The sequence below is a fragment of the Opisthocomus hoazin genome, chromosome 39 (assembly GCF_030867145.1).
Source record: "Opisthocomus hoazin isolate bOpiHoa1 chromosome 39, bOpiHoa1.hap1, whole genome shotgun sequence".
Lineage (NCBI taxonomy): Eukaryota > Metazoa > Chordata > Aves > Opisthocomiformes > Opisthocomidae > Opisthocomus > Opisthocomus hoazin.
In genome coordinates, this window is record NC_134452.1 from 388,400 (window position 1) to 403,471 (window position 15,072).

General features: G+C 69.5%; 1 protein-coding gene across 1 annotated transcript; it reads left to right on the forward strand.

Annotated features, from left to right (window-relative positions):
* The first annotated feature begins 331 nt into the window (after positions 1–331).
* PPP1R13L (protein phosphatase 1 regulatory subunit 13 like) lies at positions 332–14,504 on the forward strand. Its single transcript, XM_075446148.1, is given in 14 exon segments — positions 332–402; positions 508–626; positions 713–984; positions 986–1,089; positions 2,501–2,577; positions 2,580–2,598; positions 3,807–3,877; positions 3,971–4,304; positions 4,658–5,070; positions 8,316–8,453; positions 9,657–9,790; positions 11,648–11,814; positions 13,231–13,430; positions 14,300–14,504. Coding segments are annotated over 14 exon segments (2,142 nt in total). The 5' UTR covers positions 332–347; the 3' UTR covers positions 14,339–14,504.
* The last annotated feature ends 568 nt before the right edge of the window (positions 14,505–15,072 follow it).

Here is a 15,072-nt window from a genome sequence, read left to right on the forward strand (position 1 = left end):
CCGGGGGTGGGGGCTGCAGCGCTGGGGGGGTCCCCCCACCCCTGGGAACGGCAGAGGCGGGTGGGGGGACACCGGGTGCCCCCCCCCGACACCCCAAACTCCCCTCCCCCGCCCCCCACCAGGGCCCTGCCGCGGGGGGGCGGGCGGGGCCCGCTCCTCGCCGTGGATTAATTACCGGTAATTACGCTGCTGAGCGGGTCCTGACACGTCCCGCGCTCCCCGCCTTCCCGGGGGGCTGGGGCGCCGGGTGGGGATCTTAGGGTGCCCCCCCCAAAAAAAAAATCACAAAGGGGAGGGGTGCCCCTCACGCTGTGTCCCCCGCAGACCCCCCCCCCCCCCGCACCGGGATGGCGAGCGAGCGGCTGCGCAGCGCCCAGGACCTGCTGGACCTCACCTTCCAGTGTGAGTGCCGGCGAACTGGGGCAACTGGGAGAACTGGGAGGGGGGGGGACCCCCGTGTTGGGTTGCAGCCTGACACCCCTCCCCCCCGGCGACCCCCCCCCCCAGCCCTAGCCATGCAGCACATGGACCTGAAGCAGGTGGAGCTGGACACGGCGGTGGCCAAGGTGGACGAGCTCTCCCGGCAGCTCGAGTCCCTCTGGAGCGATGGCCCCGGCCCCCCCAAAGTAAATTGGGGGGCACTGGGGGGTGGGGCGCTGGGGGGGCCCCTGCCACCCCCCAACCCACCTCCGGCCGTGCCCCCTCCCCGCAGGAGCAGCCCAGCCCCGGGTGGACCCGCTCGCCGCTCGGCCAGAGGAGCCTGGCCCCAGACTCCCCCGAGGTTTCGGGGTCCCCACCGCGCCCCCCCGCCTCCCCCCGCCCCCCCCAGTACCTCCCCGCCGAGGATCGAGCCCCTTCGCCACGCCCCAAAGTCCTGGCGGTGCCCTACGAGGACAGCCTGGGGGGCCGAGCCCCCTCCCCGCGACCCCACCGCCCCTACGAGTTCCTGGGGTTTGGGGGGGCCCCCCGCCTGGGCGAGGGTCCCGGCTGCATCCCCGCGCCCCCCCCCCTACGAGCTGCACGGGCTGTACCCCCCAGCCGGGACCCCCCCCACCGGGACCCCCGCCGCCAGCGCCGTCTGGGCCCAGGGTAAGGCCACCGCCGCGGGGGGACAAGGGGGGGACCCCCTGGGCTGGGGGCGGACAAGGGGGGGACCCCCTGGGCTGGGGGGGGGGCTGGGGGCCCCATCCTGGGGTGACCTCATCATGGGGTGTCCCTGTCCCAAGGTGTCCTCATCCCACCCAGGGTGTCCCTGTCCCGGGGTGTCCCAGCCCACGGGTGTTCCCATCCTGGGGTGTCCCCATCCCTTCGTGTCCCAATCCCAGGGTGTCCCCAGCCCATCCAGGGTGGCCCCATCCTTCGCTATTCCATCCCAGGGTGTCCCCATCCCACCCAGGGTGGCCCCGTCCCTTAGTGTCCCCATCCCGGGGTGTCCCTATCCCTGACCCCAACCTATCCAGGGTGTCCCCATCCTTGGGTGTTCCATCCCGGGGTGTCCCCAACCCATCCAGGATGTCCCCATCCCTTGGTGTCCCCATCCCTGACTGTCACCAACCCATCCAGGGTGGCACCATCCTTGGGTGTCCCCATCCCTTAGTGTCACCATCCTGGGGTGTCCCCATCCTACCCTGGGTGTTCCCATCCTGGGGCGTCCCCATCCCTGGATGTCCCCAGTCCACCCAGGGTGTTCCCATCCCTTGGTGTCCCCATCCCTGGCCCCAACCCACCCAGGGTGTCCCCATTCCTGACTGTCGCCAACCCATCCTTTGGTGTCCCCATTCCTTAGTGTGACCATCCTGGGGTGTCCCCATCCCACCCTGGGTGTCCCTATCCTGGATGTCCCCATCCCACCCAGGGTGTCCCCGTTCCTTGGTGTCCCCATCACACCCAAGGTGTCCCTGTCCTGGGGTGTCCCATCCCTGGATATCCCCATCCCAGAGTGTCCCCGTCCCTTGGTGTCCCCATCCTGGGATGTCCCCAACCCATCCAGGGTGTCCCCACCCCTTGGTGTCTCCATACCCAACCCACCCAGGGTGGCCCCATCCTTGGCTGTTCCATCCCGAGGTGTCCCCATCCCACCCAGGGTGTCCCCATCCCTGACTGTCCCCAACACACCCAGGCTGTCCCCGTCCCTTGGTGTCCCCAGCCCACCCAGGGTGTCCCCATCCTTGGCTGTCCCCATCGCACCCAAGGTGTCCCTGTCCTGAGGTGTCCCCATCCCTGGATGTCCCCAGCCCACCCTTGGTGTCCCCATCCCTCGATGTCCCTATCCCATCCCTTGGTGTCCCCATCCCTGGATGTCCCTTGGTGTCCCCGTCCCTTGGTGTCCCCATCCCGGGGCATCCCCAAGCCACCCCAGACCATCCCGCTCAGCGGCTGCACCCGCCCCACCCCGGGGTGCCTCCGTCCACCCCCCGCACCCCACCATGAGGGCTTTGGGGGGGGCGGGGACATGCCGGGGAGGTCCCCTCACCCCCTGTCCCCCCTCCCCCCCCCCCAGATGACCTCGTGCTCAGGCGGCGGCCGCAGAAGAGCTGGAACGAGTCCGACCTGGACGTGGCCTATGAGAAGAAGCCCCCGGCTTGGGGGCCTACGACCGTGAGCAGGGGGGGCACACGGGGGGGCTGGGCGGCACACTGGGGGCACTGAGGGAGGGCTGGGGGGCACTGGGGGGGCTGGGGGGCATACGGGGGGCTGGGGGAGCACTGGGGGAGCACTGGGGGGGCTGGGGAGCACTGGGGGGGCACACTTGGGGCTGGGGGGCACTGTGGGGCTGGAGGGGCTAAGGGGGCACTGGGGGGGTGGGGGAAGCGGGGGGGGCTGGGGGGCACACGGGGGGCTGGGGGAAGCACTGGGGGGGTGGGGGGCACACGGGGGGGTTGGGGGAAGCACTGGGGAGTGGGGGGGCAGACGGGGTGGCTAGGGGAAGCACTGGGGGGCTGGGGGGGCTCACAGGGGGCTGGGGGAGCACTGGGGGGGCTGGGAGGGCACTGGGGGGGCTGGGGGAAGCGGGAGGGGGCATCTGAAGTGGCTTGGGGGGCATCGGGGGGGGCATCGGGGGGGGCATCAGGGGGGTCTGGGGCTGCTGGTGGGGGTACAGCGAGCTGGGGGGGGTCTGGGGCTTGGGGGGCACCGTGGGGAGGTCTGGGGCAGTTGGATTGGGTGCTGGGGGGGGGTCTGGGGATTTTGGGGGGGTCTGGGGCTGCTGGGGCGGGGGTCTGAGGCTTTTCGGGGGGGCTGGGGTAGGTCTAAGGCTTTTGGGGGGGCCCTGGGCTGCTGGGAGGGGTCCTGAGGCTTTTAGGGGGGTCTGGGGCTTTTTGGGGGGGCTGGGGCTGAGGGGGGGGGTCTGAGGCTTTTGGGGTGCCCCTGGGGCATATGGGGGGCGTCAGGCTTTTGGGGGGCTGGGGCAGGTCTGAGGCTGCTGGGGGGGATCTGGGGCTTTTAGGGGGCCCTGGGGCTGCTGGGGGGGGTCTGAGAATTTTGGGAGCTCTGGAGCTGCCGGGGTGGGGGGGTCTAAGGTTTTGGGGGGGGCCTGGGGCAGGTCTAAGGCTTTTGGGGGGGCCTGGGGCTGCTAGGGGGGGTCTGAAGCTTTTGGGGGGCTGGGGCAGGTCTAAGGCTTTTGGGGGGCCCTGGGGCTGCTGGGGGGGGTCTGATGCTTTTGGGGGGGCTGGGGCTGCTGGTGGGGGGGGGGGGGCTTCGAGGTTGCCAGGCTGGCTGTGGGGTGCCGGGGGCTGAGTGACGTGGGTGGGGGGTCCCCTCTGAGGTGGGGGCTGTGTCCCCCTGAGCTCTGTGTGCCCCCCACCCAGGCCCCAGCGAGGGGCTGCGGGGGTCCCTGGCGCTGGCACCCTGGAGGGAGTCGAGCCTGGACGGGGGCAAGGTGAGCTCCGGGTGGGGGTCCTGGTGCCGGGGGGGGCCGGGCACGGGCTGCCCCCCTCCCCAACACCAATCTCTTCCCCCCCCCCCACCCCAGGACGGCGGTTACGGGGGGCACAGCTCCACGCTGCCCCGCAACTACAAGGTGTCCCCGTTCCGAGGCGAGGGCCCCCCCCGGCGCCCGGCCCCCCGCGCCTGGCCCGTCTCCCGCATCCCCGTGCCCCCTCCGCCGGGCCGGCCCCCCCGCCACAGGCCCCTGCCCCTCTCCATGATTTTCAAGCTGCAAAACGCCTTTTGGCAGCAGGGCGGGGGGGGGCTGCGGGGGCTCGCCCTGCTCACCCCCCCCTCCCCGGCCAGCCCCCGGGCGCCCCAAAAGCAGCTGCAGCTCCCGGTGCTGCCCCAGGGCCCCCCGGCGCTGCCCGGGGGTGAAGGTGAGGGGTCCGGGGGGGCTGGGGGGGGGCACAGGGGGTATTGGGGGGTGCAGCAGGAACTGAGAGGGGGAGGTACTAGCAGGCTGAGATGGGGGGATTGGGGGGGCTGTGGGGCTTTGGGGGGGCTGAGCTGCTCAAGCTTGGGAGGGGCTGTGGGGCTGGGGGGTGCTGCCCCACTGAAGGTGGGGGGTCCTGGAGCTGGGGGGTGCTGCCCCACCCACAGTGGGGGGTCTGTGGGCTGCTGACCCACCCACAGTGTGGGGTCCCTGGGGCTGTGGCATGCGAACTCACCCACATTAGGGGAGTCCGTGGGGCTGGGGAGTGCTGACCCTGCCCCCTCCCCACCCTCGCAGGAGCGGGGCGCCCGCCACCCCCCGAGCCCGTAGCCCCCGAAGCGGAGCCGGAGCTGGAGCAGCTGCTGCAGGGCGCCGAGGCCGAGGGGCTGGGGCGACCGCCGAGCCCCACGCGGCTGCAGCCCCTCCTGCCCCCCGAGGCACAGCGGGACCCCGAGTTCGAGGAGGTGGCCCGGGTGCTGGCCGAGATGCCGCGACCCCTCAAACGCCGCGGCTCCATGGAGCAGAGCCCCGGGCCGGCACTGCCGCCCACCCGCACCCGCCAGTACCAGCAGCTCATCACCCGGCTCCTGCAGCGCCCGGCCCGCCGCGATGAGCCCCCCGCGCCCCGCGACACTGACCCGCCGCCCGCCGCCCCCGAGGCCCGCCACAGCCCCCCGCCGCCGGCCCCCGGCAGCCCCGTGCCCGCCCCGGTGAGTGGCTGCCGTGCCCGGGGTCCCTTGGAGCCCCTCAAAGTGCCACGCGGTGCTCGGTGACCTTTGGGGTCCCCTGAGGTGCCACGTGGTGCTCAGTGTCCCTTGGACCCCCCAAAGTGCCACACGGTGCTCGGTGTCCTTTGAGTCCCCTGAGGTGCCACAGGATGCCCGGTGTCCCATGGGGTCTCACAAGGTGCCATGTGGCGCTCAATGTCCCTTAGAGCCCCCCAGATACTTGGTGTCCCTTGGGGTCCCCCGAGGTGCCACACAATGTTCAGTGTCCCTTAGAGCCCCCCTCAAGTGCCACGGGGTGCTGTGTGTCCTTTGGGGTCCCCTGAGGTGCCACAGGGTGCTGGGTGTCCTTTGGGGTCCCCTGAGGTGCCACGTGGTGCCCAGTGTCCTTTGGGGTCCCACAAGGTGCCACATGGTACTCGGTGTCCCTTAGGGTCCACTGAGGTGCCACAGGGTGCCCGGTGTCCCTTGGGGTCTCACAAGGTGCCATGTGTTGCTTGGTGTCCCTTGGGGTCCACTGAGGTGCCAAGTGGTGCTCAGTGTCCCTTGGAGCCCCCCTCAAGTGCCACAGGGTGCTGGGTGTCCCTTGGGGTCCCCTGAGGTGCCACATGGTGCTCGGTGTCCTTTGGGGTCCCCTGCGGTGCCACACAATGCTCAGTGTCCCTTAGAGCCCCCCTCAAGTGCCATGGGGTGCTCGGTGTCCTTTGGGGTCCCCTGAGGTGCCACAGGGTGCCCGGTGTCCCTTGAAGCCCCCCAAAGTGCCATGGGGTGCCCAGTGTCCCTTGGGGTCCCACAAGGTGCCACACAGTGCCCAGTGTCCCTTGAAGCCCCCCGAGGTGCCACACGATGCTCGGTGTCCCATGGGGTCCCCCAAAGTGCCACAGGGTGCTGGGTGTCCCTTGGGGTCCTCTGAGGTGCCACGCAGTGCCCAGTGCCCCTTGGAGCCCCCCAAAGTGCCACGTGGTGCTCGGCGTCCCTTGGGGTCTCACAAGGTGCCACGTGGTGCTCGGTGTCCCTTGAAGCCCCCCGAGGTGCCACAGGGTGCCAGGCATCCCTTGGGGTCCCCCAAAGTGCCACACGATGCTCAGTGTCCCTTAGAGCCCCCCAAAGTGCCACGTGGTGCTCGGTGTCCCTTGGTGTCCCACAAGGTGCCACGTGGTGCTGGGTGTCCCTTAGAGCCCCCCAAATTGCCATGGGGTGCTGGGTGTCCCTTGGGGTCCCCTGAGGTACCACGCAGTGCCCAGTGTCCCTTGGAGTTCCCCCAAAGTGCCACGTGGTGCTTGGCGTCCCTTAGAGCCCCCCCAAAGTGCCACACAGTGCTTGGTGTCCCTTGAAGCTCCCCGAGGTCCCACAGGGTGCCATGCATCCCTTGGGATCCACCGAGGTGCCACACGATGCTCAGTGTCCCTTGGAGTCCCCCAAAGTGCCACACAGTGCCTGGTGTCCCTTGGAGCCCCCCAAAGCGCCATACAGTGCCCAGGGTCACTTAGGGTCCCCCGAGGTGCCACACAGTGCCCAGGGTCCCCCTGGGGTGCCCTGGGAGGTGTCCCCAAGGTCCCCCGGGTGCCATACGGCCCCAAGTGCCCCATCCCGGTCCCCAAGGTCCCCTGGGTGGTACACGGCCCCTGGGTGCCCTGTCCCCATCCCCAAGGTCCCCTGGGTGCCGCATGGCCTCAGTGCCCCATCAGTGTCCCAGGGTCCCCTGGGTGCCACACGGCCCCAAGTGCTCCATTCCTGTCCCTGACATCCCCTGGGTGCTGGATGGCATTGGATGCCCCATCTCCAAGGTCCCCTGGGTGTCCTGTCCCCATCCCCAAGGTCCCCCAGGTGCCACATACCCCCAGGTGCCCCATCAGTGTCCCCAAGGTCACCCAGATGGCACATGGCCCCAGGTGCCCTGTCCCCGTCTCCAAGATGCCTCTGGGTGCCCTGTCCCCAGGTGCCCTGTCCCCATGTCCCCTGGGTGCCACACGGCCCCAGGTGTCCCATCCCTGTCCCCAAGGTCCTCTGGGTGCCGCATGGCCTCAGGTGCCCCCTCAGCATCCCCAGGGTCCCCCGGGTGCCACATGGTCCCAGGTGCCCCATCTCTGTCCCCAAGGTCCCTTGGGTGCCACACGGCCCCAGGTGCTCCGTCCCCATCCCCAAGGTCCCCTGGGTGCTGCACGGCTCTGGGTGCCCCATCAGTGTCCCCAAGGTCCGCTGGGTGCCCTGTCCCTGTCCCCAAGGTCCCCCGGGTGCCACATGGCCCCAGGTGCCCCGTCAGTGTCCCCAAGGTCACCCCAGTGCCACATGGCTCCAGGTGCCCTGTCCCCATCCCCAAGGTGCCCCTGGGTGCCCTATCCCTTTCCCCAAGGTCCCCTGGGTGCCACATGGCCCCAGGTGCCGCATCAGTGTCCCCAAGGTCCCCTGGGTGCCCTGTCCCCATCCCCAAGGTCTCCTGGGTGCCACATGGCCCCAGGTGCCCTGTCCCCATCCCCAAGGTCCCCTGGGTGCCACATGGCCCCGAGTGCTCCGTCCCTCTCCCTGAGGTCCCCTGGGAGCTGGACGGCATTGGGTGCCCCGTCCCCAAGGTGCCCTGGGTGCCCTATCCCTATCCCCAAGGTCCCCCGGGTGCCACATGGCCCCAGGTGCCCCATCAGTGTCCCCAAGGTCACCCCGGTGCCACATGGCCCCAGGTGCCCTGTCCCTGTCCCCAAGGTCCCCTGGGTGCCCTATCCCTGTCCCCAAGGTCACCCCGGAGCCACATGGCCCCGGGTGCCCCATCCCTGTCACCAAGGTCCCCCGGGTGCCCCATCCCCAAGGTCCCCTGGGTGCTGCACAGCCCCGGGTGCCCTGTCCCCATCCCCAAGGTCCCCTACAGCCCCGGGTGCCCTGTCCCCATCCCCAAGGTCCCCTGCATGCTGCATGGCCTCAGGTGCCCCGTCACCGTCCCCAAGGTCCCCTGAGTGCCCGGTCCCCTGGGTGCTGTGTCCCCATGGTCCCCCAGGTGCCACATGGCCCCAGGTGCCCCATCAGTGTCTCCAATGTCACCCAGGTGCCACATGGCCCCGGGTGCCCCATCCCCATCCCCAAGGTCCCCCAGGTGCCGCATAGCCCTGGGTGCCCCATCAGTGTCCCCAAGGTCTCCTGGGTGCCCTGTCCCCAAGGTCCCCTGGGTGCTGGCGGCCCCGTTGCCCCATCCCTGTCCCCAGGGTCCCCCGGGTGCCCCGCTGACGCCCTGGGTGCCGCAGGAGCGGCGCTCGGCCCTGCGCGACCCCTCGGCGCCCCGCAGCCGTCCCGGGGCCCGCGTGCGCCTGGACCCGCTGGTGCTGCTGCTGGACGCCGCGCTGAGCGGTGAGCTGGACGTGGTGCAGGCGGCCGTGGCTGAGGTGCGGGGACAGCCCGGGGACCGTGGGGACACGGGCTGGGCGACGGCAGGGACAGGGTGGTGGGGGACAGGGGCTGGGGACAATGGGTACAGGGTGAGGGGGACAGAGGGGACAGGGTGGTGCGGGACAGGGACTGGGGACAATGGGTACAGGGTGAGGGGGACAGAGGGGACAGGGTGGTGCGGGACAGGGACTGGGGACAATGGGTACAGGGTGAGGGGGACAGAGGGGACAGGGTGGTGCGGGACAGGGACTGGGGACAATGGGGACGGGGTGGTGGGGACAGCGGGGACATGGACTGGGGGACAGCGGGGACAGGGTGGTGGGGGTCAGGGACTGAGGACAATGGGGACGGGGTGGTGGGGACAGCGGGGACATGGGCTGGGGGATGGCAGGGACAGGGTGGTGGGGGACGGGCTGGGGACAGTGGGGATGGGGTGGTGGGGACAGCGGGGACATGGGCTGGGGGACGGCGGGGACAGGGTGGTGGGGGACAGAGGGTGACAGGGACAAGGGGTGGGTGGCCAGGGCTGGAGGACAGTGGGGACAGGGTGATGGGGACAGGGTGGCAGGGACATGGGCTGGGGAGGGTTGGGGACAGTAGGGACAGAGTGGCAGGGACAGGGGCTGGGGACAATGGGGACGGGGTGATGGGGATGGGGTGGCAGGGGCAGGGGCTGGGGACAATAGGGACAGGGTGATGGGGACAGCGTGGTAGGGACATGGGCTGGGGAGGACTGGGGACAATGGGGATGGGGTGATGGGGCCAGGGTGGCAGGGACATGGGCTGGGGACAGTGTGGTGGGGGACAGGGGGTGACAGGGATGAGGGCTGGGGACAACGGGGATGGGGTGATGGGGACCGGGTGGCAGGGACACGGGCTGGGGTAAAGAGAGCTGGGGGACAATGGGGACAGGGTGGTGGGGACAGGGTGGCAGGGACAAGGCCTGGGAAGGATTGGGGACAGTGGGGACAGGGTGATGGGGACACAGGCTGGGGACAGTGGGGATGGGGTGATGAGGACACTGGTTGGGGACAGTGGGGACGGGGTGATGGGGACACGGGCTGGGGACAGTGGAGATGGGGTGATGGGGACGGGGTGAGGGGAACGGGGTGAGGGGGATGGGTGATGGGGACAGCGGGAACGGGGTGACGGGGATGTGGTGGTGGGGGTGGTGGGGTGGGGACAGCCGTGTCCCCCAGCTGCAGGACCCCAGCCAGCCCAACGCCGAGGGCATCACGGCGCTGCACAACGCCATCTGCGGCGCGAACCACGCCGTGGTGGGGTTCCTGATCGCTCGCGGCGCCGACGTCAACGCGCCCGACAGCCATGGCTGGTGAGGGCACATGGGGACGGGGGGGACCCCACAGCCACAGCGGGTGAGGGGACACAGGGACAGGGGGGACGGGGGGGACCCCACAGCCACGGCTGGTGAGGGGACACAGGGACAGGGGGGACGGGGGGGACCCCACAGCCACGGCTGGTGAGGGGACACGGGGACAGGGGGGACGGGGGGGACCCCACAGCCATGGCTGGTGAGGGGACACGGGGACAGGGGGGGATGGGGGGGGACCCCACAGCCACGGGTGGTGAGGGGACACGGGGACAGGGGTGACGGGGGGGGACCCCACAGCCACGGCTGGTGAGGGACACGGGGGGGGGGGACGACCCCACAGCCACGGCTGGTGAGGGGACACGGGGACAGGGGGGACGGGGGGGACCCCACAGCCACGGCTGGTGAGGGGACACGGAGATGGGGGGGGACGGGGGGGACCCCACAGCCACGGCTGGTGAGGGGACACGGGGGGACGGGGGGGGACAGGAGGGGACACCAGGGGGACCCCACAGCCACAGCTGGTGAGGGGACGGGGGGACACGGGGGGACAAGGGGGGACCTGACAGCCACAGCTGGTGAGGGAACACGGAGGAGACAGGGGGGGACCCCACAGCCACAGCCACGGCTGGTGAGGGACAGGGGGGGACAGGGGGGAACCCCACAGCCACAGCTGGTGAGGGGACATGGGGACATGGGGGGGCAGGCACCCCAAGGACCCCCCAGCCCTGGGGAATGGGGGTGGGGACGCCAAGAACCCCCCTGAGCCTGGGGTGACTGGGCAGGGGCACCCCAATAATCCCAGTCAGCCTCCAGTGATGGGGGGACCCCAATAATCCCAGTCAGCCCTCGGGATTGGGGACCCCGATAATCCCCGACACCCTTGGGGATTGGGGACCCCAATAATCTCCTGGCAGCCCTTGGGCAGAGGGACCCCAATAATCCCGGTCAGCCTCCAGTGATGGGGGGACCCCAATAAACCCCTGACACCCTTGGGGATTGGGGACCCCAATAATCCTGGTGGGTGATGGGGGACCCCAATAATCCTGGTGGGCGATAGGGGACCCCAATAATCCTGGCTGGTGATGGGGACCCCAATAATCCTGGTGGGCGATGGGGGACCCCAATAATCCTGGCTGGTGATGGGGGACCCCAATAATCCTGGTGGGCGATGGGGGACCCCAATAATCCTGGCTGGTGATGGGGGACCCCAATAATCCTGGTGGGCGATGGGGGACCCCAATAATCCTGGCTGGTGATGGGGACCCCAATAATCCTGGCTGGTGATTGGGGACCCCAATAATCCTGGTGGGCGATGGGGGACCCCAATAATCCTGGCTGGTGATGGGGACCCCAATAATCCTGGTGGGCGACGGGGGACCCCAATAATCCTGGCTGGTGATGGGGACCCCAATAATCCTGGCTGGTGATTGGGGACCCCAATAATCCTGGTGGACAATAGGGGACCCCAATAATCCTGGCTGGTGATGGGGACCCCAATAATCCTGGTGGGCGATGGGGGACCCCAATAATCCTGGCTGGTGATTGGGGACCCCAATAATCCTGGCTGGTGATGGGGACCCCAATAATCCTGGTGGGCGATGTGGGACCCCAATAATCCTGGCTGGTGATGGGGGACCCCAATAATCCTGGTGGGCGATAGGGGACCCCAATAAACTTGGTAGGTGATGGGGGACCACAATAATCCTGGCTGGTGCTTGGGGACCCCAATAATCTTCGTAGGTGATGGGGGACCCCAGTAATCCCCGACACGCTTGGCGATGGAGGATGGGGACAGGGCCAGGTGCGGGGGTCCCTCCCCCCCCAGGACACCCCAGAATCCCCTCTCCCCCGCGCCAGGACCCCGCTGCACTGCGCGGCCTCGTGCAACGACACGGGCGTCTGCGTGGCACTGGTGCGGCACGGCGCCGCCATCTTCGCCACCACCACCAGCGACGGCAGCATGGCCGTAGAGAAGTGCGACCCGTACCGCGAGGGCTACGCCGACTGCGCCAGCTACCTCACCGGTACCGGGCGCTGGGAGCACTGGGAGGGGGTGGGGGACACGGCTGGGCAGGGGTGGGTGCTGGGAGCAGGGACTGGGCAGGTTATGGGTGCTGGGAGCAGGGACTGGGCAGGTTATGGGTGCTGGGATGGGGGACTGGGCAGGTTATGGGTACTGGGAGGGGATACTGGGTAGGTTATGGGTGCTGGGAGGGGGTACGGGACAGGTTGTGGGTTCTGGGATGGGAGACTGGGCAGGCTATGGGTGCTGGGAGGGGGGACTGGGCAGGTTATGGGTGCTGGGAGGGGATACTGGGCAGGTTATGGGTGCTGGGATGGGGGACTGGGCAGGTTATGGGTGCTGGGACAGGAGACTGGGCAGGTTATGGGTGCTGGGATGAGGGACTGGGCAGGTTTTGGGTACTGGGAGGCGGTACTGGGCAGATTATGGGTACTGGGAGAGGGTACGGGACAGGTTATGGCTGCTGGGATGGGACACTGGGCAGATTATGGGTGCTGGGATGGGAGACTGGGCAGGTCATGGGTACTGGGAGGGGGGAATGGGCAGGTTATGGGTACTGGGAGGGGATACTGGGTAATTTATGGGTACTGGGAGAGGATACTGGGTAAATTGTGGGTGCTGGGAGGGTGGTACTGGGCAGGGTATGGGTGCTGGGAGGGGGGACTGGGAGGGGTACGGATACTGGGAGGGGGGACTGGGCAGGGTATGGGTACTGGGAGGGGGTACTGGCAGGTCATGGGTACTGGGATGGGGGAATGGGCAGGTTATGGGTACTGGGAGGGGATACTGGGTAACTTATGGGTACTGGGATGGGATACTGGGTAAGTTATGCGTGCTGGGTAGGGGGTACTGGGCAGGGTATGGGTGCTGGGAGGGGGCTGGGCTTGGGGGGCCTGGGGTTCGGGGTACTGGGGGTGCCTCCCCACAGAGGTGGAGCAGAGCACGGCAGGGCTGGGGGTTGGGGATGTGGGGGGTTCGGGGTGCTGGGGTTTGGGGGTGTGGGGGCTGCTGGGTGCTGGGGGTTGGGATGCAGGGTGCTGGGGGGGGTTCGGGGTGCTGTGGTTTGGGGGTGTGGGAGGTGCTGGGGTTGGGGTGCTGAGGGTGCCTCCCCGCAGAGGTGGAGCAGAGCATGGGGGGGCTGGGGGTTGGGATGCTGTGGTTTGGGGGTGCGGGGTGTGCTGGGTCCTTGGGGTTGGGATGCTGTGGTTTGGGGGTGCTGGGGGGGTTCGAGGTGCTGTGGTTTAGGGGGTTTGGGGTCCTGGGGGTTGGGGTGCTGGGTCTGGGTGCTGAGGGTGCCTCCCCACAGAGGTGGAGCAGAGCATGGGGGGGCTGGGGGTTGGGATGCTGTGGTTTGGGGTGCGGGGGGTGCTGGGGGTTGGGGTGCCGGGGTCGAGGTGCTGAGGGTGCCTCCCTGCAGAGGTGGAGCAGAGCATGGGGGTGCTGAACAGCGGGGTGGTCTACGCGCTGTGGGACTACAGCGCGGCGGGGGGGGATGAGCTGTCGTTCCGCGAGGGCCAGCCAGTCACCGTGCTGCGCCGGCAGCCCCCCGAGGAGCTCGACTGGTGGTGGGGGTCCCTCTATGGCCACGAGGGCTACGTCCCCCGCAACTACTTTGGGGTGAGGGGGGGCCTGGCGCCCCTGGGCCTTGGGGGGCGGGCACAGCACCCACAGACCCGGGCAGAGGGGATCCCACAGCCCTTAGGGGGTCCCACAGACCCGGGGGGGGGGTATCCCCCAGCACCCACAGCCCTTCGGGGGTCCCACAGCACCCATGGAAGTGAGAGGGGGGCCCGCAGTCCCCACAGACCCGGGCAAGGGGGATTCCACAGCCCTTAGGGGGTCCTACAGCCTTCAGGGGGTTCCACAGCACTCACGGACCTGGGCAGGGGGGATCCCACAGCCCTTAGGGGGTCCCACAGACCCGGGGGGGGATCCCCCAGCACCCACAGACCTGAGGGGGTCCCACAGCACTCATGGACATGGGAGGGGTGCCCACAGCCCCCACAGACCCGGGCAGGGGGGATCCCACGGCCCTTAGGAGGTCCCACAGACCCGGAGGGGGGGTCCCACAGACATCAGGGGGTCCCACAGCACCCACAGACCCGGGCGGGGGTGATCCCACAGCCCTCAGGGGGTCCCACAGACCCGGAGGGGGGGGATCCCCCAGCACCCACAGCCCTTCGGGGGTCTCACAGACCTGTGGGGGAAACCCCCAGCACCCACAGACCTCAGGGGGTCCCACAGCACCCACAGACCCTGGAGGGGGGGGTCCCACAGCACCCACGGACCCGGGGGGGTGTCCCACAGCCCCCACAGACCCAGGCGGGGGGGATCCCACAGACCTTAGGGGGTCCCACAGACCTGGGGGGGGGCGTTCCCACAGCCCTCAGGACTCCCACAGCCCCCACAGCCCTGGAGGGGGGGCTCCCACAGCACCCATAGGGGCCCCTCCATCCCCTCCCCCTGACACCATCCCCCCCCTTCAGCTCTTCCCCAGGGTGCGCCCGCAGCGCAAGAAGGATTGAGAGGGGGCCCCCCGCCGCCCCCCCCCTCAGCCGCTGGGGTGCTGGGGGCTCCTCTCGCTGGGAGCCCCCATGGGCACCCCCCACGCCGGGTCCTCCCCCCCCCCCCCCCCCAGGGTGACAGTGGGTGCAGCCCCGCGGTGGTGGGGAGTAAAGAGCCTTCGCTGGCCGGGTGGACTCCGTCCTCTGCCTCTGGGGGGGGCACGGGGGGGCACACTGTGTCGGGGGGGGGGACATGGGGGCACCCTGCGTTGGATGGGGTGGGTGGGACACGGGGGGGCACCTCGAGTTGGATGGGGGAGGACATAGGGGGTGCACCCTGTGTCGGATGGGGGAGGGAATGGGGGGGCACCCTGTGTTGGGGGGGGGGACACGTGGGGAGCACCCTGTGTCGGATGGTGGGGGGGGTGACAAGGGGGGGCACCCTGTGTCGGAACAGAGAGGACGGGGGGGGGGGCACCCTGTGTCGGATGGGGGGGGAAATGCGGGGGTCACCCTGTGTTGGAAGGGGGGGGACACACCTGGGGAGTCACCCTGCATGGATGGCGGGGGGAACACACAGGGGGGGTCACCCTGTGTCAGACTAGTGGGTGACACAGGTGGGTACACTGCATCGGATGGGGGGGGACACACCTTGGGGGCACCCTGGGTCGGATGGGGGGGGACATGGGGGAGCACCCTGCATCGGATGGGGGGGGGACATCTTGCATGAGACTGGGGGGGGGATGGATACAGGT